Raw genomic sequence first — 22,178 nt, 5'->3', positions numbered from 1 at the left:
TCCCCAGGTGATTCTGAAGCAGGTTACAGTTATATAGGAGCCCTGCATTATGATCATATTTTAATAGATTAAGAAAAGGTCTGTTTAGCATGTAACTAGGCAGTTGATTGCAGCAGCACAGGGTATATTTACACAAACCCAGATGGCATAGACTATCATTCATGTGGCCCCAGTGTAGTGAAAAATAAACACTTGAGGTGGGAGGCTGTGGTGTAGCTTGGCTGGATGGTTTACAGTAGTAAGTTACCAAGTCTTACACACTATTATTGTACATGCTGCACTTTTACATCAAGGGTAGTGAGTTTATACCAGCATCCCACTAAACTGAGCAATGCTTTTGCTAGAATGTTAGGCTATCTACACTGTAACTTGCCCATCGGAGATTTTATAACCCCTTTATAGTCAATGGGACAATAGTCATTGACTGCATACTATTTTGCTGCATGCTACTGCAGGCATGTTGTTTCAAGTCCAGGGGCAGGAGTGAAAAGGTCCTATCCGAGAAGAGATAAGGAGTAAAGTGCATGGTAAGTCTGGCTCAGTAAAGACAACTGGACTTTGACAATGAACAGATCGGGTCTGAAAATCAAGTCGTGTGAAAAACAGGACAGCATCTTGAGCCAGGAAATTTAATTTCAAGCTCAAAGCCAAAGCAAGTACTAAGAAGGGAAAGTATGTTACGTTCTACTACATGTTAATTTTATCTTCACAGTAACAGCTTGTAGGCTCTTACCAAAGCCTGACAGGAGTGAAGGTGGTTTTTAAGACGCAGCATTGGACTCGGTCAGACCTAGTTCTGCATCCTTGTGCTTTCCCCATCGTCTGCCACACGGCAGTCGTTGTGTAGGAAACACGTCTGACTTGGTGGTTCTATTCTCAGTTTGGAAGTTTATAATGATCACACAAATTCTCATGAGATTGAGCAATGTCGCATTCTGAAAATCCTGAATGAAGCACGAGTGAGGTGAATCTTAATGACAAATAGAATGTTTACTGTATTGCTTCAAAATAAGAGGATGTCCTATTCACTTTTAAGTATTAACATCATAAAACTTAGAAATCAGTTTAGCAATTGGTGAAGTTTGAAAGGAGAATGGACGTTCACTGAATAAGTGGAAAGTTGTCCTATGAGGTTGAGATAAATGGAACAGTGTACAATTCTTAAATTTATACCTTTAAGTCCAAGGTGCTTTATGAGCATAAGTTCAAGTTCATTTGAAAAGAGGCATAGAGGTTATGAAGTAACTAGAGGGAGAATTTACTGGAACCAGAACTCTGGAACCAGAACCAAACTCTGACAGTTTGTTGTCCATTTAGTAAAATATCTTGATCATAGAAAATTCATATGAACTGACTCCCACAAAAGTTTTTAAATATTGGGACAAAGAAAACATTCCTGAAAAAATAAAAGTTCATAACCAAAAGCATTTTAACAGTGTTGTAAAAAATGTGATTAATATGCAGAAGGTGAAAGTACCTTTAGCAATCACATTTTAAAAACAATGTGCTAGGGAAAACTGCTCAGTTAGTAAAACACTTGCTTTACAAGCACAGGGGCCTGAATTCAGTTCTGGAACCTACCATGCATATTGGTAATCCAGCCTGGGAAGATGGAGACAAGTGGATCCCTGAGCAGACCAGCTGGCTGGCCATGGAGCCCTAGGAGTCTTCCCTCCTCTCTGCTCCCCACAAGGGGAGGACAAGCATGAGCCACCACACCAGCCTGGCTAACACAGCCATACCCAGTCTCCAAACCTCTTCAGTCACTCACATTTTATAAACCTACAGTTCTAGGTCAGATGGAACGTTTAAGGAGTCATTTTTTAAAAAACTTTTATTTTCAAGAAATGCAAGACCTGTACAACACCCAGTTGAAGGCAGACACAAAGGCTGTGGACTGCCACCAAAGCTGCAGAGGAATGGCAACAGGAACTGAATTGTTTCCATCATTGTGGCTGCAGGTACACACAGGACATTTTTAGGCCAGCTTTTCGAAACCCCGAGTTCATGTAAGCATCCCAGGAGACTGTGATCTCTGTCAGGACTCCATTGGTGTCTGTGGGCTCCCACTCCCGCAAGGACCACCAACAGACAAGCCTTTTGAGCTGCCAATAACCAGTCTCTCCCGTCTTCCAAATGCTTCGTTCACTAAAAGGAACCATGAGATAAGGACGTAAGACTAGAGCATAATAGTAAGGTTCTGCTGTGAGGTGAAAACTTAGAAAACAGTTAATACTATGTGAGAAAGTAACCAGCTTGGAAACCTGACCAATTAATGTACCAAATGAGTTATTCTTCTTAATTGTCGTTTTATACTTCTCGGGCTTGTTCTAGAGATTTCTAACTCTGCCTTGGAACAGGGCTTTGCTACAGACTTTTTTCCTCTGTACTGACTGCACATATAATCTATACATACATCACATATAAATTCAAATCAGCAACCCAGACAGATCTTAGAATCCTTACCACGGGAGGGAGAATCTAGTGAGGACATTCTGTCTGTAAAACACAGTAGGCAATCCTAAGACAGTAAGTCGTTCACTACTCTTCTGAGGGGAGGGAGGCCTTATCTTGTGAGCAGCTGGGAAATGAACACATTCGAGCACCCTGGCACCGGGGAAGGGGAAGTCTTCCTAGAGACTGCTACATTTCCTTCCAGCTTTCCCACTTAAAGTATGAAACAAACTTACCATTTCTGAAGTCAGCACTACAGGATGCACACTGGACATGCCTTTGCCATCCACATAGCACATTAAATTCCTGCCCAGAAAGAGCAGGAGCTTGAAGGTTCTCACCTGAAGAGACAGTGCTTATGTCCCAAACTCGAAGCCCTTCTTTCTGACCTCCGAAGGCATAAACAAATGGCAAATCAGGACAACATGAAGAACAAAAGAGAACTCCCTGGGGAGAGAAGAACTGAAAGTCAATGATTTCCTTCCAGAGAGCTAAGTGAATATACACATGGTTTTGAATTGCCGTGATACTCTACTGTACTGCCAATGTTACACATGGAACCCAGTGCCCCCCACACTAAGTACTCCCCATCTGTTAAAGAACGCTTATTCTAAATGTTTAGTAAATAGTCATCAATAGCTCAAGTGCTCCAAGTTCCAAGATTTCCTGAGAAAGATAAGCCATGGCCACTTCTCTATGTCCTTTTCCCATTCTTCTGATCCTGTCAAGACTATTAAGCTTGTGAACCAGAAAGGAGTTAGATAGTAACTGAATTCTTTAAAATTCTCTAAGTTAGAAACTCCCACCAAACTTGACTAGCTCAAAATTAACTTCAACATATCCTTGACTGCGGTGACTGCCAGGAAAAGACAAGCAAACACATCAGAAACACAATGAAAGAGTCAGGGAGATGCTCACCATTTTCATGTCTCTAGAATGAATGAGACTTGGCCTGTCTCCTAGGATGTCCCAGATCTTCACATATTTGTCTGCTGAAGCAGTCACGAGGCAGCCCTTGATCTGACTGCTCAGATCAAGACCTGGAAGGTAAGATTAGTTCAAGAGCTACTGCCTGAAATTTAGATTTATTTTGTCATAACGATGCATTTGAAAGAAACATCATTCTTGCTCACCAGAGATTTCATCGTTGTGTGCATTAAGTGTAAAAATTGGCTTATCTGAACGTGCATCCAGATTATACACAAAGCCGTCATCTGTACTGGCCTGTAGAGTAAAAGATGGACAAGATCATGTTATATGACAAAATCTGGCAATGGAGATGTATTTAAATTACAGTAAAAACCTATTTATTTGTAGAATTTACTAAAAATGAACAACAGACACAAGAACTTACTTTTTATGTTTATGAAGCAGGAGAGAGCAGGGTTAGAGACATGGGGACACAGAAGTGGCAGTCACTGCACAGGGCAGGAGGAATACCTGGGGTGGGGCGGGCTGGCACAGAGGCTTGCTGAGCATGGTGGCTGCAGGTGTGAGCTGAGGAGCACACAGAATGCGAGGCAGAGGAGGAAAGAAGATGGATGTCGGGAGCCAATAAGGAACTTAGAAGATGGTGTGATCACATCACGTCTCAACACTGCCACGGCAGTGGACTGACATGGAAATAAGCTGCGAGGCTCTCAAGAACTGGGGAGCAAAGGAAGCATAGGGCAACACCACAGGATGGGGTGGGAAACCGAGGCTTTGATAAATGCTAGCTGTAGGGTCAAAAACCAAGACTGGACCTGGCCTCGGTTCCCAGCACTCATACGGTGGCTCAACCATCTCTACTGTAGCTCTAGGGGATCTGATACCATCTTCAGGCCTCTATGGACACTGCATACACGTGGTACACTTACACATACATAGAGGCAAAACACTCATAATGAAATGAAAAAAAAAAATACAAACCAGAAAGAAGCCTTCAAAATCCTTTATGCAAAAGCTGGATTCAGGGGTGAACGTAATTGTGATGCATTAATCTCCTGTACCCCAGGGTGAAATGACTAAGCATGTCTACTGAAGGTCCTAACAGCACCAATTCTTACACGTATAGTGCCAGTGATTTTCAATCCGGTTCCTAAAGTGGGAGCCTTCAGAGTCGGGGCTGGCACAGATTCTGTTTGGAACTATTAGCTGTATCTAGGAGGCCTTGTGACGGCACACTTTTGCATCCCTACTGCATCAGTGTTGAGCAGCACCTCCTGCAACTGGTAAAGTTCTCTTTCCTTGGGGAAAACTACACTCAAATGTTTAGAATAACCATAAAATGATCTTATGGTAACACACGACCTTCTCAGAAACACTGTTTGAAAGCTTAATTTCTTAAAAAGTTGTCCTAAAACTGAAAAGTGTTCTTTTCTTGCTCAGTTTCCTAATTAGCTGGGACTGGAACATTTTAAAATTTGTACATAAAGAAGCTGTGATACACTGCTATAAGCTCTCAGGAGGCTGAGACAGGAGAATCATGCCTTTGAGGCTAGCCTGGGATACACAGTCACACTGTGTCCCCGAGTGGAAGAGAAGGGGTGGGGAGCCAGTGTGGGCTAAATGCACTTGGAAATGACAATCCTATTTACTGACCAACTTTTCAATTTTTTTTATTTGAGTTGGTTATAAATTAGGAAAATAGTTTTATGTTGTACAGCTCTAAGAATACTTAAAAGCATTTAGATTAAATTTCATTATTTTCCCATAAACATGATTGCATACTACTATTGTATAAATATACTGCAAGGCACAGCTTGCTTAAAATGTGTGTATGTGTAAGTTGTATTTTCTTAGGAACGTGGGCATTTAACATTACTGTGACGTCTGCTTTCCTGGGTTTTCATGAAGGCTGTTATACCAGAGGCCAGTGAACGAACACATATACACATAAACTAAGTTAGCAAACGAAAAACAAGTAGAACCAGTTTTTTTTTTTTTTTAAAGGAGACAACAGAATACATGAAATAATTAAAAGGGAAATACAAATACAGAGTGAGTGAGGAATATTGAGGGCAAAAGGGTGCATAGGAAAAACAAGGAGGGGGCATGGTGGGGAACAGAGGGTCAACCAAAATGAAACCTAGAGGAAAATGCCATAAAGCAGCCAGGTGGTGGTGGTGCACGCCTTTAATCCCAGCACTCAGGAGGCAGAGGCAGGCGATCTCTGAGCTTGAGGCCAGTCTGGTCTACAGAGCTAGTTCCAAGACAGCCAGGGCTACACAGAGAAACCTTGTCTCAAACCCCCAAACCAACTAACCAAACAAAAACAAACAAAAAGGAAATGCCACAAAGGAGCCTGTTAATCTGTATGCTAATTAAAAGGCAAATGCCTCCCCTCTTTGAACAGCATTCTCTCTCAGAACACACTCCTATGTTGCAAGACTAGGACTTTATTTTTCTTTGGTCGACGTTAGTGGAATCTTTGGAAAGTCTATTTCTTTCCATTTGGTAAGTAATGCTATTTATCATCTCTAGAGTTCCATTTACACATAAGGATTTAAGTGAGAGTATCTTCTGATGTTTTTTCCACTGAAAAGCACCAGAAGTAGATAGAAGCAGGAGGATTTGCAAGTTCAAGGCCAGCCTGGACTACACAGATCCTATCTGAAAATCTTGAAACAGAATATTATTATGATTAATTTTCTAATATTTTTGTAGGTAAGCAATTGCATTGTTAAGAAACATAATTGTTTTCAATTCTAAGACCCAGAAGCTTTGTACTTCTAAACAGAGAAATGCTTGTCTGAAAATCTCACAAAGTAAGTTTTTAAAAACCTGAAGAAGTGCCGGGCGGTGGTGGCGCACGCCTTTAATCCCAGCACTCGGGAGGCAGAGCCAGGCGGATCTCTGTGAGTTCGATGCCGGCCTGGGTTACCAAGTGAGTTCCAGGAAAGGTGCAAAGCTACACAGAGAAACCCTGTCTCGAAAAACAAAAACAAAAACAAAAAAAAACCTGAAGAAGCAACATGCATATTCTTACCAAAAAATGACAGGGTGAGAAGTGGTTCCAGGTCACTCTCTCGATCTGCCCACTGAACCGCCACAGGCGATGGTTCTGGTTTGGATTTCGGCAATCATACAGAGCCACTGACCTGCACATATTGCAGGCCACGTTAGGGTTAAATATATTTTAGTGAAATGGTAACAGAGCAACAACATTGTGAATTCAGAATTCAATTATTTAAAGCCCATTTTAAAATTCTAAACTTAAAAAAAAGAAGTATTGCATTTATTTTGTGTGTGTGGGTGCCCATGTAGTTCAGAAGACATCCAATCCCTTGGAGCTGGAATTACAGGCGGCTGTGAGCCATCTAATGTAGGTGATAGGAATGAACTTAGGTTTTCTGCAAGAGGAACAAGTTCTCCTAATGACTTGACCACCAGACTCTAGCCCACCAGACTCTTCATTTTCTATCTTAGATTTATTTATGTATGTGAGTATTTTGCCTACATGAATGTATGTGCATCGTGTGTGTGTGTGTGTGTGTGTGTGTGTGTGTGTGTGTGTGTGTGTGTGCGCGCGTGCGTGCGCGCTGCCCATGGAGGCCAAAGAGGGCATCAGATGACTGGAACTGGGGTTAGAGATGGTTGTGAGCTGTTGTGTGGGTGCTGGGAACTCAAACAGGATCCTCTGAAGGAACAAAATGTGTTCTAAACCACTGAGCCATTTCTTCAGCCCCAAGAGTTGAATTTCACTGGTGGATTCAGGTTTTGTCACTTGAAGGCACTGTGGCTCTAACTGGAGCCTAACTTCTGCTGCTCAAAACCCTTCACATACGGATGAGTCCAAGTCCCAAAGTCCTGGGCAATTCTTAGTTCCTTTTCCTAGGCAGGGCTCAGAGCCATGCAATCCAGGACCTAACCACAGCTCTTCTCTAGCCAGGTACTGTACTGGGGAACTTAGGGACACAGTCTGATTCTTCACAAATCACACCGTAGTAGAAGTCTAGTAGAACCACTGCAGGTACACAGAATGAAACAGCTGTTTTCACTGTATCCAGGGGAAACACCAGAATGAACAGTTGTTTCCTGGAAGTACTTAGACCTTGAAAAAATCATTGTGGAAACTGTTTTCTGGGTTTTTTTTTTTTGCTTGTTTGTTTGTTTTTGTTTTTTGAAGGAGCTTCACAACCTTGGCATGACTTTGGTCACAAGATGATCCTGGCACATCCGGGGCATCTTGAATTATTGGGCACTGAAAACAGTACACAATAAAGACTGAAGTTCCAGGAAAGTGATGTTTTCCTTCAGAAAACAGATGCTTTGGCAGCCGAACTTGTTTTACCCAAAAAAACAACTTTTTGTGTGACAATCAGCCTTTGCACGACTGTTTGAGGTTCAGCTCACAGAAGCTGTTCCCGTTGCCAGAGAGCCTAAAATTACATTCTGGAGTGACCCCCTTTCTTTGACTGACCTCTGCAACACAGAATAGTCTAGCACCCCATGTTAGGAAAACTGGAAACAAACTCTTGTAAAGGATGGAGTCAAAACAAAGACCGCTAACTGGTTTGATTCTCTTGGCTGTCCCTCCCCACAGATGCCACCTGTAAAAAGGAGAGCATGTGACAGGGCTCCTGCAGTTGATGGCAGCTCCAACTACATTCCAATTAGATGCCTTTCTCCTCTGCCATGTGGTGTGTGAATGCTCCCCATGGAAGAGCACATCTCCCACTCCATGTAACATGTTTTATGGCAGGAAAGGTGTACTAGTTCTGAACCAAATCGCCAAAGGCCTTGGTATTTCTGCCTTTGGAAAATCAAGTGTCTCTGTTTAGCCTAACCAAGCCAATTGTGAGCAGTTACCAGCTGAACTCAGCCTACACAGGCAGAATCTCAAATGGCATAATTGAGAAATGTTTGTCTTAAGTCACCAAGTTTAGGATTGCTTATATCACAAAAATGACTTACTCATACATCCTTTAAAAACCAGAGAAGTTAGAGTACTATGACAAAACCACATTTCTCTTTGGAACGATCGGGGTTGAAAAAATAGCACTATGCATGTAGCTACCTCAGTTGTACAGCATGACTAAGCATCAGATGGCACCTGTCTTGTCTTGGAGTTGGTGCAGACAGAAGGTCTTGTGCACACTGGGAACCAGCCCTTCTGAGCTACCCGCCCCCTCCAAGTACTTTTAGATTAGTTTAAGATTAATGCAAGAGCAGAAAGAGAAATGCTTTCTTACTTATCATATGACCCGGAAATCAGAGTTTGTGCTTCAAATGGATGAAACTGCAGAGTTTGGACCTAGAGGGAAGAAGGATGAAGAAGAGATCTTCCTTTACCCACTTTGAGAAATAGTGCTACTGTGTGGTGAGACACTCGGCAGTGTTTCTACGCATTCCTCTTTGAAATCCCAATTACTGTGCAATCTGCAGGGGTTTTTGTTGTTTTGTTTTTTGGGAAGGGTCTCACTATGTAGGCCTGGCTGGTCTGAAACTTGCTAGATCAGACTGGCCTCATGGCCTTGAACTCAAGAGTTTCACCTGCCTCTGCTACCTGACTGCTGGGATTAAAGGTATGAGCCACCATGCCTGGTCAAGAAACCAGCTATTAAATACTCAAAAAGGGAAACCATGTTCTCAAATAAAAGCTGGCACTTACAGGAGTAACAGCACTCTTCAAACCCTGTGATAGACTACTTATATCCCTCAGAAGAAAGGGGAGAAAAGTAGAATGGATTGGGCAAATGCACAGGCCTCAAAGTCCAACTGTTTGTAATACATCAGCACCCTGAGCAGAGTTTTGTAGTTACCCATCTGCTACAACCTTTCCTTATTACTGCTGTAACTGACAACCACACTCCCTCACCCCCAGGAACCTCCGTGAACATGTCACAGGGTCACTATTCTGTAGATTAGAGGATTATATCTGTCACACAGGGCTCTCTGAACCTCAGTGGTATAACTGGTGAAAGCACTTTGTAAATCATAAAGCCATATGCGAATGTCCAGATTCCTTTAGCCAATGAGCCATCAGGTTGTGCAGAAGCCTTCCTTCACCAAGTTCCCGCACCTTGTCTGTGTGTGCAGTAAGCCTGGCTGCTGGCCTCCCCACAGACATGTCCCAGAGAATGACAGTGCTGTCTGCTGATGCACTGGCCAGCACGTTTCTGAGAAAAGGGAAGAAACAAATTAGAGAAACATTTTTAAAAACAAAGCATTACATATAGAAGGAGTTCACTTATAATCAAAGCAGTAAAATATTAGGAATTTAGAAAACAAAGCTTAAGAAATACATCCTGAAAACTACCAAAGATTATCAAAATAAGTGAAAGAATATCAAAGTGGAAAGACCCTTCTCCACTTGTACTGAAGATGTAATATTGTTGAGACGGAAAACAGCACTATAGGCTGAGCTACAGGCTGATTACAGATCCACCCACACACTGAGAGATTCAACCCACTCTGCTCCAACGCTTACTTAACTTCAGGAGAAAGTGGCAAGCCGATTCTGAAACTTCTATGTCTGTACAAGGGACCCACAAACAAAACTGGGAAGCACACAGTTCTCGATTTTAAAATGAATGGAAAAGTTAAGATGATCACAAATGGACAGACCTATAGACTGACCATACAGAAGTAAATTTCAGAAAATACACTTGTGAGGTACTGGATGTGGGTGCTCACAACCAAACTCGGGTCCTCTGTAAGAGCAGTGGGTGCTCTCAACCACTGAGCCACTTCTCCCGCCGGTTTTTTTGTTTTTGTTTTTTTTTCCCCTTTCTTTTTCTGAAACAAGGTTTCTCTATGTAGCCCTGGCTGTCCTGGAACTCATAAGAGATCCACCTGCCTCTGCTTCCCAGGTGCTGGAATGAAAGGTATGAGCCACCATCACCCACTGTTGTTTTTTTTTTTTTTTAAGATTTTCTCTATGTTGCCCAGGTTGCCCCAAATCCTGCACTCAAGCAGTATTCCTGCCTCAGCCTCCCAGGTAGCTACAACTATATGCCTGCTGCCCGCTTAGCTGTGGCTGGTTTTAATTTGCATTCCTCAGTGACTGATATTTTTGATTTTTAAAAGTGCCAAGACAATTAAATGTTCAAGTTTGGGGAATGACAGTGTTGACCGTATTTCCAACAAATGATTCAAGGACAATGGAATATCCTTGTGAAAAAGTCCGACCCCCATCTCAGCATCCACACCCCTCAAAACAGATGGCAGGAGCTAACACTATAAAATCTCAGGACACTTTCATACAAAGTTTGATGACCCTGAGTTAGGAAAGTTTCTTGGATGCAACAGCAAAGATGTTCGACAAGAATAAACTGGACACCTTCCACATTAAAATGACTTCACAAGGGAGATGAGAAGATAACCCACAGCATGTCAGATATCTGGAAACACACTTCTAGCTAGGTATTACTTCAGAATATGTAAGAGACTTTTACAATTCAAATGAAAGAGGCATTTTCCACGAAGAAGGTGTACATAGTGGTCAGTGAACACGGAGAGCTCCACGTCTCCAGTCACTGAGAATGCACCTATTATAGTTCCAGCAGACTGGGAGCCGAGGCAGGAATACTGCTTAGTGCAGGGTCTGAGAGAACTTGGGCAACATAGTGAGACTACACCATAAAAACCATGCCAGGTGGAGTGGTACATGCCTTTAATTCTCAGTACTTTTGACAGGAAGTGGAATGGTGGTTGCCAGGGCTGGGAGAGCAGCGGTGGAGGGTGTGGGGAAGGGAGAGGCAGGGTTTGGGTATTTATTTATAAGGTCCAGTTTCAGTCTGGAAGACAGAAAAGATCTGAAGATGGATGGTGGTGGCAGGTGCACAGTATGAATGTACTGACTCACTGAACTTAGAAAGGGGTCAAGTGATGACGTTATGCTGTAAATATCTGACCGTAACTTAAGGTGAGTAAGTGTGTGATGTGTGAAAATGAAATAAAGTTTGGTGAGAAGCAACAATATCCTGTGGCATCACTGGTACTGCAGTATATATTTCCCAGTGACGGGGAGGATGGGACATGGTCCCCAGGTTTTGTTTTGTTTTCTTTTTTTTTTTTTTTTTTTTTTTTGAGACAGGGTTTCTCTGTGTAGTCCTGGCTGTTCTGGAACTCTTTGTAGACCAAGCTGGCCTCGAACCCACAGATCTTCTGCCTCAGCCTCCCACGTGCTGGGATTAAAGGCATGTGTTGCCATCACCTGGCTGGTTCCCAGGTTTGTAAAGGGCACCTATGGCAAAGTCTGCTAGGGGATGAGGGGCTACAACTGAATAGCACAGCTGCTGCCCTGGGGTGGTGCAGACTGCAGGAAAGGAGGACGGGCAGAGGCCCAGCACAGGAGACGTACAGCATGAACTAGATGTAGGCATGAACTAGAACAATCTGCATCATATGAATGCCATCTTTTTACCTGATTGTCTTATTCCAGGAAAGGTCAAGGACAGCATCAGTATGTCCTTCTGCTGAGGAACTCTGTAATAATTATTTTAATTATTTTTTTGTATTAAATGTCACCCATCACAAACTGCCTTTCTATTAACGTTACCATGGTAAATATTCTTTTCAGAAAGAAACTATAGCAATTCATAAACTATCAACACTGCCTTTCACCTCTCTCTAAACCTATTTTAAAAACTACAATAATATAGATGTTTGGAACTCACCACAAAAGCTGCCAAATAGAAACTTTAAGTTCAAAACTAACATTTGATAGAACAGCTACTCTACATGAAGGCATATCACCCACATCATCTGTTTGTGATATTACATGCCAACAAGTTTCATGCAACCAGAAAATACATGAGCTTTCTGAAATTAGAAATTATGTTAACTTGTAACTTCCTGTCTTGCTCTACCAAAATTGATTGCCAAAAATATATGTTCTTATACCCTCCTCTCCAGTGACTTGGCCTAATTTCTCTTTTACTATCTACTCCTCCTTACCTTCTTCCCTTTCTTCTTCTTCTTTTTTGAAAGCTTACTTCCCAGTGTGAAGACTGGCTCTAGAGAGTCCACTATATCCAGGTCCCACACCTCGATAACAGGGGTCATGTTTCCCACAGCAATGTAATTTCCTACGGAAACAAACAAGGCACTTGGACTATACAGACAGCGAGCACCGTCTGCCAGTCTGGCCCGTCACACTGGGGGGCTTGAGCAGTGCTTCTCAAACCCACTGCATCATCTTGGACTCCTGCAGTTCTAACAACTCCTGTGCCACTGCTGAGCTGCTCATTTGAGAGCTGTAATTCTAGTAATGAAGGCTCAATCCCTCGACCAAGTTATGAAATTTACTGCAGTTAAGCAACAACTCTTGCCCTTTCCTCCAGGGACTGCTGCAGGGATGAGGGTCAAGGGAGACTGAGCACCAATCAGCCTTGCAGTACAATACAGTCATCAGTATCTCAGTGCTGACTGTTACTGAGAAGCATCGACAGGGCGACGAAGGGTGTGCGGAGACGCTGAGAGGCCGCCGAGAAGCTGCTCACCTGGGGCAGGTGTCCTTGTCCCACTCCCACCTGCTTTTCTTCTTTCTCTCTTTTGAGACCAAGTCTCACTTTATAATCCAGGCGGCCCCGGCCCCACTACCATTCCATACCTGGCTCATTTGAGTGTTTTCTGAGACAGGTTATGTCCCTAAATTCCAGCTGGTAACATGATACCACTCTACACTGGGCTTTCACGAGATCCAATAGTTCTACAGTTCAGACAGCACCTTTCAGCCCACAGTGTAGCAGCTTATCTAAACGCTGGAGGCACACAGATCCCAAACCACTGGTGACATTTCACTAGGAATGATGAAATACCACTTCACAAACTATCAGCAATACCTCTGACCCACGCAGAACCAACAAGTTTCCCAATTACCAGAGGAAGCATCTGGGCTGGGATCGAAATTCAGCCATTCCACACTCAGAGGGTATGCGGACAGGAGAATGTCATGGTGTACGTAGAAAGACTCCTCTTCTTGATTGTACACTGAAAGGATTGGGAAGAGAGACTTCAATGAATGGGAGACTTCAGAAATTACTCCCGCCTCACAAGAACACTCTCCTACTAAGACAGGAGACGCTGCTGGAAGGAAACATCATGGTCACTACTGCCACAGGAAGTCTGTCCGTCCAGTCCAGTCATTCTCATCTCCTGGCATTTTCCATGAACACTGCCAGCCAGATAAATGGTTCTGCCATCTACTTCCTCTTTACAAAAATCACTCCATCAGGAGGACTGACATTATCTGCTACAGCTCTAGCTGATTTTATGTCTGAAAGAACAAACAAACAAAAAAACCTTGGAGAAAAATAATTGTATTTAGAAATTTAAATGCCTACCAAAAATTATTTCAATAGTTTATGAAGACTAACAATGTAGACCAGCAGCCTGTCAACTATGGCAACTCACAGAAGTAGCTCTTTAACATTCACTCAAAGGTGAGGAGCAAAATCACGTCACCAAGAAGTACACAATGGTGTGATGACAGAGAGCCCAATCAGCTAAGTTCTACTCGCCCTTGTCTCCTTAACAGCTCTTTATTGAGGAAGAAGTGAGAAAATACGCTAAGGCTATTATTTAAATTCTCAGATCTCTGATTATGGAATAGATTCTAGGATCGGGAAATTCCACGTCCAGTTCTATCACATTAACCCCTGCTGAGAAGGCATGTCCTGCAAAAACATTAGCTGCTACCACTGCGCTCGGCATACACTGTAAATTAAACTGGTGAGGATACAATGACCTCAGATGTGCATGCATAAAAGCCAATCTCAAAAAGACTAATACATTTTATTTTTTTTAAATGATAGTTTTCGTTTGAGATAGAATTTTGCTAATTGGCCAGGCTGGCCTCTAACTTACATGGCTTCTCTAGCCTCAGCCTCCTAAATGTTGGATTATAGGCCTACACTACCACTCCCACCTACAATTGGTCTTAAAGAGAAACTTAACCTATGTTGTTCAGTTAATACATCTAAAAGTTTAAAAACATGAGGAGTTAGAACAACTTCACAGTATATATGCTATTAAAAACCTTATTTTAGAAAAATTTCAATACTGACAGAATACAATGATCTGTGGAATAAAATGGCTTCCTACAGACCACTGGTTCTCAACCTGTGGGTAGTGACCCCCATGGGGGGGTGTCAAATGACCTTTTCACAGGGGTCACCTAAGACCACTGGAAAACACAGTTATCTACATTATGATTCATAACAGGAGCAAAATTACAGTTATAAAGTAGCAACGAAATAATTTTATGGTTGGGGGTCACCACAACATGGGGGACGATATTAAAGGGTCACAGCATTAGGAAGGTTGGGATCCACTGCTATAAACAGCCTGGAAGGTCCGTAGGAGGCACAGAAATCCAAGTTAAGAGTGCTGGCAAGACTGCTTACAATGTGCCTCCAAGTCTAAATTCAACCACCAGGTGGAAGGAAAGAACCAATCCCTCCAAGTTGTCCTCTGATTGATACACACACCCACACCACACGCACACGCATGCGCGCACACACACGTTGAGTGCAGCAACGGGGCTCAGCGAGTCCCAGTTTTCTGCCGTCTGCCGCGAAAGCCTGAGCTCCATAAGTAAAGTGAGGAGGGGGTGAGCCGGGAGGGCAGAAGTGGGGCCGGGAAGCTCAGTGCGTGAGTGAGCTTTGCTCAGCACACCAATCCAGGACCCCCAGGTGTGCCACCAAGCACCGGGGAAAACAAGACAACCCAGAACTAACCCACAAGAACTAAGTAACTCAGGATCCGCCAGAAGGGCCAGTGGGCACCAAGCCTGAAGGTTTGGCTCTTTTCATTCGGCGATGTCTCAGCTGAGCCACCGCAAGCTTCAGTTTCTAGGGACGGGCAGAAGACGGACTGAGGGAAGCAGGTGTCAGGGCAAGTGCACTGCTCACGAGGCAAGTGCCCAGAGAAGGACAGAGCAAAGGAAAACATGGGGGCAAAGCACCCCATATACCCGGAGATATGTTTTCAGTATATAAAACATATTTCACACTAATAATACCAAAGTCCAGCAAGTTATTTAATGTTAATAAAAAAGATCTGCTATAGGGCTGGTGATGGAGCTGTGTGCCGGTCTGGTATGGAGTCATGAGTCATCCCCAGCACTGGAAAAAAAATCTGACTTAAAATTTTCGAGGCAGATTCCTTTAGAGCCTCCCCTCTGGCTTAGGTGCAGGTATTTTCTGAACTGACAAAAGTATCCAAGATGCTTTGGTCACAAAGAGCATGGTGGTGGGGGCTAGAGAGATGGCTAAGTGGTTAGGACAGCACTTGTCTGTCCTCTCGAGGGCCCAGATTCTGTTCCCAGCACCACGTGGTGGCTACAACCATTTGTAAGAACTCCAGTTCCAGGGGACTGGATGCCCTCTTCTGGCTTCTGTGGGCATTGCACACACCTGGTACACATACATACATGTAGGCAGACACATTCATACACATAATAAATAAAATAAAATAAATCTCAAAAAAAAAAAGGTAGCTCTGTGTTGAATTAGGAAGAAAACAGAATGTTCTGTAAAGGGAACTATTACAAACAGCTTTTTAAAAGTGCAGGATAGCCGGGCGGTGGTGGCGCATGCCTTTAATCCCAGCACTCGGGAGGCAGAGCCAGGTGGATCTTTGTGAGTTCGAGGCCAGCCTGGTCTACAGAGCGAGATCCAGGAAAAGGCGCAAAGCTACACAGAGAAACCCTGTCTCAAAAAACCAAAAAAAATAAAAAATAAAAAATAAAAAAATAAAAGTGCAGGACAAGATCACTTGTTATCTTGCAGAGGACCTGGGTCTAATTGCCAGCACCCTAGAGTTGCTCACAACCGTCTGTAACTCCAGTTCCAGGGATCTGACACTCTCTTCTGTTTTCCTTGGGCACCAAACATGTACATGGTACACATACTTATATTCAGGCAAAACACGCATACACAAATAAATAATGAAAGAAATAAAAACAAGAACCTCTTCCCCAAAGGACCTATTTCTATAAACATTAAAAGAAAAAGACATTTCAGATTACACATGCCTAGAATAACCTGCACAGGATGTGTGGTGTAGAACTGATCTGTGCCACAACTCAAGAGGTGCAGCAGGACCTGGCCTCTACAGCTGCACAGTAGTGGCCACTGCAACATTTTCACATCGCATGGAAAGCTTTCAGCGGGGCATTTCCTTTACTCACCATGAACCTCTAAATTGCATTGCTCCTGTTCAGCACGGCCACAGATGATGAAGTTGTCAGTGGGCTTGATCAGGAAGTCTTCATGCTCGTATTGTTCCTAAGTGGGCAGGAAACAGTCACTGGCTAGAGACAGAGATTCAATAAGGTTTTTCAACACCGAGGACCAATCTGAAAACTGATGTGGCTAAACATTTACCGTATCTTTCAGGGTGACATATGGATCTTGATCATTACTGCCATAGACCGTAAGACCCAACAGAGATTCACCAATAGTCTCGGCATCTGAAATAAGAAAAATTAAGATCATCTTGAGAAAACCTTTTCCCTAAGACATCTAGTTCTGAGCTTGGGTCTATTTTATCCTTAACTGTATCATATTTGGGGAAAGAAACTATACAAATTTCAAAGTCATTTCTATTTGACAGCTGGAATGCATTCCCTCTTAGAAGTCACAATCTTCCAAAGAAAGATTAACTCAAGAATTTAACCCTTTTGGAAAAATATTCCAGCTCTGTTCAGATTGTTTAGCTTGTTCCACGCAATTAAAATTCAAGGTGCTAAAGGAGCAGCTTTGAGGGTCTAGAAAGAGTCCTGGAAATGCTGAAATCCACCAACCAGATAGGGGTTGTTACGTGGAAACTCAGATGGCAGGCTTCACCGTCGGCCAGGCTGCTCTGCAGGCAGTGCTCTCCAAGTGACACACTCACGTGCTTCACGGCTCTGAAAATGGGGCCTTTACTCCACCTTTGCAAGGGCAGCAGTGAGCAGACCTAGAGTGACGGTTATGGTCTGGACAGGAGGTGTCCTTGAAGGCCCTTGTGTTAGGGAATGGGTTGCCAGCTGACAAGCTTCTAGGGAGTGACTAAATCCTCACAGTTCTGACCTACTCAACGGATTCATCCCTGCTGGATCTATAATATGATGGCATCATTTCTGGGTGGTGGTAGGGTCGAAATGGAAGGCAAGTCAAATCCAAGCTGCTATGAAAAGAAACCACACAGCACTCTGTCCACAGTATTGCATTCCCTCATCACTTGGTGGGGCTACGGCAAAGTTAAGACCTCACGAGGAAAGAGGATCACAGCAGTTCCAACAACCAGAAGACACAAAAATGTCAAAAGAGAGGACACAGTAAATAAAAAAGCACCGTCTTTGGTATTTATGTATTTTCCACTACATAATGAATAGCATACAGACCACCACTCACTCATTAGAAATCCTGAGAACAGAGTGGTAGCAGTGAGTTCACTTTGCTGCAGACAAATTTCATACCAAGCTGATGTTCTATGTGTCAGGTCATTTGTTCTCTGATTTTATAAGTTGGGAGTTGCTGATTCTGAGAGAATTCTACTAGGTCCCAGAGATGCAGAGTAGCTGGAATTAACCCACTACAGACTTACTAACCCACTCAGGGTGATGGAGGTGCCGTCTACTTCTCACCCTCAAGACTCAGGTTAATGTCCCCGGGACCACACCAGAAGACCATGAAGCACACCCACAGGGTCCCTGCCAGTGGTTTCCATTTATCTTACACTTCCTTTGCCCGTGGTCTCAGCTCAGTTTCCCCCAGGCTTCCTACTGCATCTCCAATAGCCTCTGCTACACCTTCCTCTCCTCCTCATCTCCAGCAACAGTGCTGTAGCCGCAGAGAACTCACTCAGTTACAGAAGATCACCCCGACATGTGCAGTAAAATATATGGTCTCTTTAGATCTCAAATTTACACCTTAGATCAGTGGTTTAGAGCTTCCTTCTAGACCAGGTCAGGAAACAAGTCCAAATCTTGAGGCAAATTATCTGCCCTGACCCCAGGGACAATAAAACAGACTAAAGCTTTGGGATGCAAACAGCAGGATCTAGAATGCTATGAGCAGACCCACTAGAGATGAGCCACTTCTCACCTGGGTTGTCCTCTTCGTCATAATTGTCCAAGTCGTACTCAGCCAGCTCATCATCATCTAGTGTACGGTCATCCTGTGGGTCGCCATCCTCCAGGGGCTCCCTAGGCCGTGCCTGGTGGGTACGGGCACTCCGAATGCCATCTTCTGAAGGACTCCCTGACTCCTCTTCCTCACTGCCACCTTCTTCTCTGAGTGAAAACAAAAAGGGAAGTCACCCAGGGGGCACCACCCAACGACAAACATCTGACACAATATCCTGGATTTGACTACAAGCAGCAGCACTTGGAAACTCACTGTAATTTTTCCTTTGCTTCAGCGATGAGGCGCTTTACTTCCTCTTTACTTAGCTCTACCTACAAGGGAGCAAACACTTCATTAGAACATATTTTGGAAATCATTAGAAGTCTTCAAACTAAGTCTTCAAACAACTGTAAACTCTAACTTTAAGAGCCATCAAGAAAATCCTGCACATTGATCAAGGCTCTAAATTTAAGTAGGCGGAGCTTGTACAGGTCCTTATGATTAAGGCCCCTCCCACCTAATACTGTGCAGAAGTCATGCTCACTCTGCTCTACCTTCCTCAATATTCGAAGAGGCTAATTTTTGTAAAATGCATCTGTGGTAGCCTGCTTTTCTTCCAACGGTCTCAAACTCCAAGGGCACCTCCCTGTCAGTGGTCATCCATTAACAAACCATGGAACATTGGTCCTCTGCTTTCCCCTATCATCACTGCCAAATGCCAATCAATTCTTTCTGGTAACTAATTACTCCTTCCAAAGTCCCCCATCTGTAATCTTGAGCTCCTGCTCAATTTTCCCAACTTCCAGTAAGATTTCCTATCTGGGCATCTTTTGTTCTCACAGAGTTCAAAACAGAGGCCACTCTCTTCAAAACTGTCATTCCTCACCCAAACAATGATTCAGTACCTTTAAAACATCTAACACTACCAAATTAAGCTTGTAAAGGCCAACAACAGTTTGGTATTGTATACTTAGGCCCACAGTGTGGAGCTGGCCATAATGGCAATGCTCCATGACCGAAGTGAATCAATTGCTCAGTTTCTACTAAAGACCCTCCAGCTTCAGTGACCCATACCTATAACTCTAGTATTTAGGAAGCCGAAGCAGGAGGATTGCCATAAGTCTGAGGCCACAGTGGGCTACAAAATGAGCCCTGGTTTCCAAAACAAAAATAAAAACCTTGTAATACAAGAATCCTCCCAAGAATGACATTCTACTTTGGCTGAGACAGCTCCAGAGATCAAAGGTTAGAAAACACTGGGTAGGCAGGGAGCTAAGTCAGCAAAGTGTTTGTTGAGCAAGTTTAAGGACCTAAGTTCCATCCCAGAACTCACTTCAAACTAGGCGCAGTGACAAGCACACCTGTAATCTCAGCACTGGGGATTAGTGACAGGGGGATTTCTGGTGCGTGTTGGCCAGTCAGTCTATCTCAGTTGGCTAGCTCTGGGTTCAGTCAGACAGCACACACAGAAACACAAGAACCTGGGCATACACACAAAAAGGTATTTGTACTGCTTGGGGGTGGAGCATGCGAACTAGGGATTTTTAAGACTCCCCTTCAAATACTTCAAAAGCTGTATGTCCCTTTAAAAAGAAAAACCATTTCCATATGGACAAATGCTAATGAGGTGATTTCGTGTCCCTATTCTATAAATATGCATTGATTGCCCGCTGTAGGCAAAACACCAAAGAAAACAGTGACTAAACACTGTCTGTGCTCTGGTGGAATTTACACCCATAGGGAGTATTTCCATCCCTCAACAGCTGTAAATTCATGTCCAGGCCACTCCCATGCTTATCACACGGCGAGTTATCACCCAGACACCCTCTGACATCCAACACAGCCGAAAGTCAAGTGCAAAAAAAAACCCCTGCCCTATTTCACCCAAACACATCCTGGAACCCTGAGCACCACCTGGCTTGCGGAAAGCACTTAGTACGACAAACCCCCTGAGTAACTGCCTCCTTTGCCCCAGTCTCCAGCTTTTGTACGATTTCTTTCTTAATGTGTCACACTGACACCTTGTCCTCCCTGTCCCATAACGTTCTACCGGGATCACCCTAAGAAATTCCTTAACAGCAAGCACCCCGCCCCCTTCCGGTGCATAAAGTCCACGTGCTCATGAATTTGGGGGTGGGGCCGGGCTTCCGGCTCCGGGCAGGGAAGGGGTGCAGTCCCTGCTCATCACTTCAAGTGGCTACAGTCCGGCCGACCCAGGCGGGTCGCCGGCGCGCGGCTCAGGCCGGGCGCGTGGGTCCCCACGCGGGGCCGACCCCGTGAGCATCCCCCAGGCGCCTCCCCACGCACAGGCGCTCACCTTGTCCGGCGTCTCTTTGGCCACGCCGCGGCGGACCCAGGCCACGCAGGTCACTTGGCGGCTGCGGTTCATGATCCTCGGCGACAACGCGTCTGAGGCTGGCCACCGGGTCGCCTGGAGAGACTAGGCTGAGCTCTGCGGGAGGGGCAGCGCGCAGGCGCGGGCGCCCGCGTGGCGTCATTCGCAGGCGCCGCAGGGAAAGGGGCGGGGAATTTGCGGGCAGGGGGCGGGGCCTGGGTGCTCCGTGCGCCGGTGAGACGTCGTCATGGAGACAAAGATCTTTGGAACTGTAAGGGCCAGACGCACCACCCTACCCCACCACTCGATTTTGATTGTCGTTCCATGGACTTACAGATGACAAACGGGGATGTCTGTGGGATGTTCATTTTAAGCTTTCGATAAAATGAGTTTAATTTTTCAAGGAGGTTCCGCCCTTATGTTTTCTTTGCTTTTTAACCCCCTACAGTATGGGATTAAACCCAGGACCCCAGGCATGCTACATAAACTCTCTACCAGAAACTACATCCTCATCCTCGCCCCACCGCCTGCAGTTTTTGAAGAGTTTCTCAGTATGTAGCCCAGGCTGACCTTAGAACTCTGGGTCCTCTTGCCTTAGCCTTCTGAATGCTAAACTTACAGGCACTCGCCCAGAGTCAACTCGCCCAGCACTTTCATTACTGACTGCTACTTTCTCATAGTAAAACATTTAGCACCTGAACCCGCATGGTGGTGTGTGTCTTTAATTCCAGCATGACTAAGGCATGGTTGCCACTGAATGAAAATAAGAAATAAAAGGAGGACATGGCTGCTCCTAAAGGGGTTGAGGTTTTTATTATACATATACGGGAGAATACAGGCAGAGACATCTGCAAGAGTCCAGAGTGAACGTGGCCGGGCCAAGAGACTAGCCAAGAAGTAAAAGGAAAAGGGGTTATGTAGCCCAAATGGCTGGATTATATATGTAAGAGCCGCTGGGAAAGAACAGTTCAGCCCTTGGGCTGGAGAGTTCAGGGTAAGGGGCAGGGTATGCCAGCCAGGAGGACCCAGTATTAGGTGGGACTGAGGGAGACTGGAAGCCAGAGTCTGCTTTGATATGCTAATACGCAGCTTGGCTGTTTGTCCGGGGTTTGAGACCTAACAGCCACCAGTTGGAGGCCAGCCAGGGCTGCCAAGCAGCTAGGAAGCAAGACTTGGCTAAAAATGCCCCCAAGTCCTCTGTCTTATTTTGTTGTTGTTGTGATGAAACACCATGACCAAAGCAACTAGGGAGGGGAAGGTTTACTTTAGTTTCCCTTGCATGTCACTGTTTATCACAGTAGGTGCCAAGGCAGGAATACAAAGAGGGCAGGAACCTGGAGTCAGAA

The 22,178-nt window shown here is 44.4% G+C and overlaps 1 protein-coding gene across 1 annotated transcript; it reads right to left on the bottom strand.

The window, feature by feature from the left end:
• Positions 1-1,816: 1,816 nt before the first annotated feature.
• Pwp1 (PWP1 homolog, endonuclein) lies at positions 1,817-20,982 on the bottom strand. The gene is made up of 15 exons (XM_052752949.1): positions 20,815-20,982; positions 18,771-18,829; positions 18,477-18,664; positions 16,773-16,858; positions 16,577-16,673; positions 13,264-13,374; positions 12,340-12,470; positions 11,807-11,868; positions 9,461-9,557; positions 8,631-8,692; positions 6,425-6,536; positions 3,588-3,678; positions 3,373-3,494; positions 2,796-2,901; positions 1,817-2,148 (listed from the first exon to the last, which is right to left on the bottom strand). The coding sequence occupies exons 1-15, from the start codon at positions 20,884-20,886 to the stop codon at positions 2,039-2,041; spliced, it is 1,506 nt and encodes a 501-aa protein (XP_052608909.1). The 5' UTR covers positions 20,887-20,982; the 3' UTR covers positions 1,817-2,038.
• Between the last annotated feature and the right edge of the window lie 1,196 nt (positions 20,983-22,178).

The sequence above is a fragment of the Peromyscus californicus genome, unplaced genomic scaffold, assembly GCF_007827085.1.
Source record: "Peromyscus californicus insignis strain IS unplaced genomic scaffold, ASM782708v3 Scaffold_24__1_contigs__length_46423439, whole genome shotgun sequence".
Classification (NCBI taxonomy): Eukaryota; Metazoa; Chordata; class Mammalia; order Rodentia; family Cricetidae; genus Peromyscus; species Peromyscus californicus.
The sequence above is the reverse complement of the archived record's forward strand: the minus strand, read 5'-3'. Positions and strand labels throughout refer to the sequence as shown.

Bases quoted from the DNA above. Each gene is read 5' to 3' on its own strand.
- Pwp1 (XM_052752949.1), bottom strand. From the start codon at position 20,886: ATGAACCGCAGCCGCCAAGTGACCTGCGTGGCCTGGGTCCGCCGCGGC. The intron at 18,665-18,770 runs GTGAGTTTCCAA...GTTTTCACTCAG, and splicing joins GAAGCAAAGGAAAAATTACA to AGAAGAAGGTGGCAGTGAGG. The intron at 3,495-3,587 runs GTGAGCAAGAAT...CTTACCTTCCAG, and splicing joins ACACAACGATGAAATCTCTG to GTCTTGATCTGAGCAGTCAG.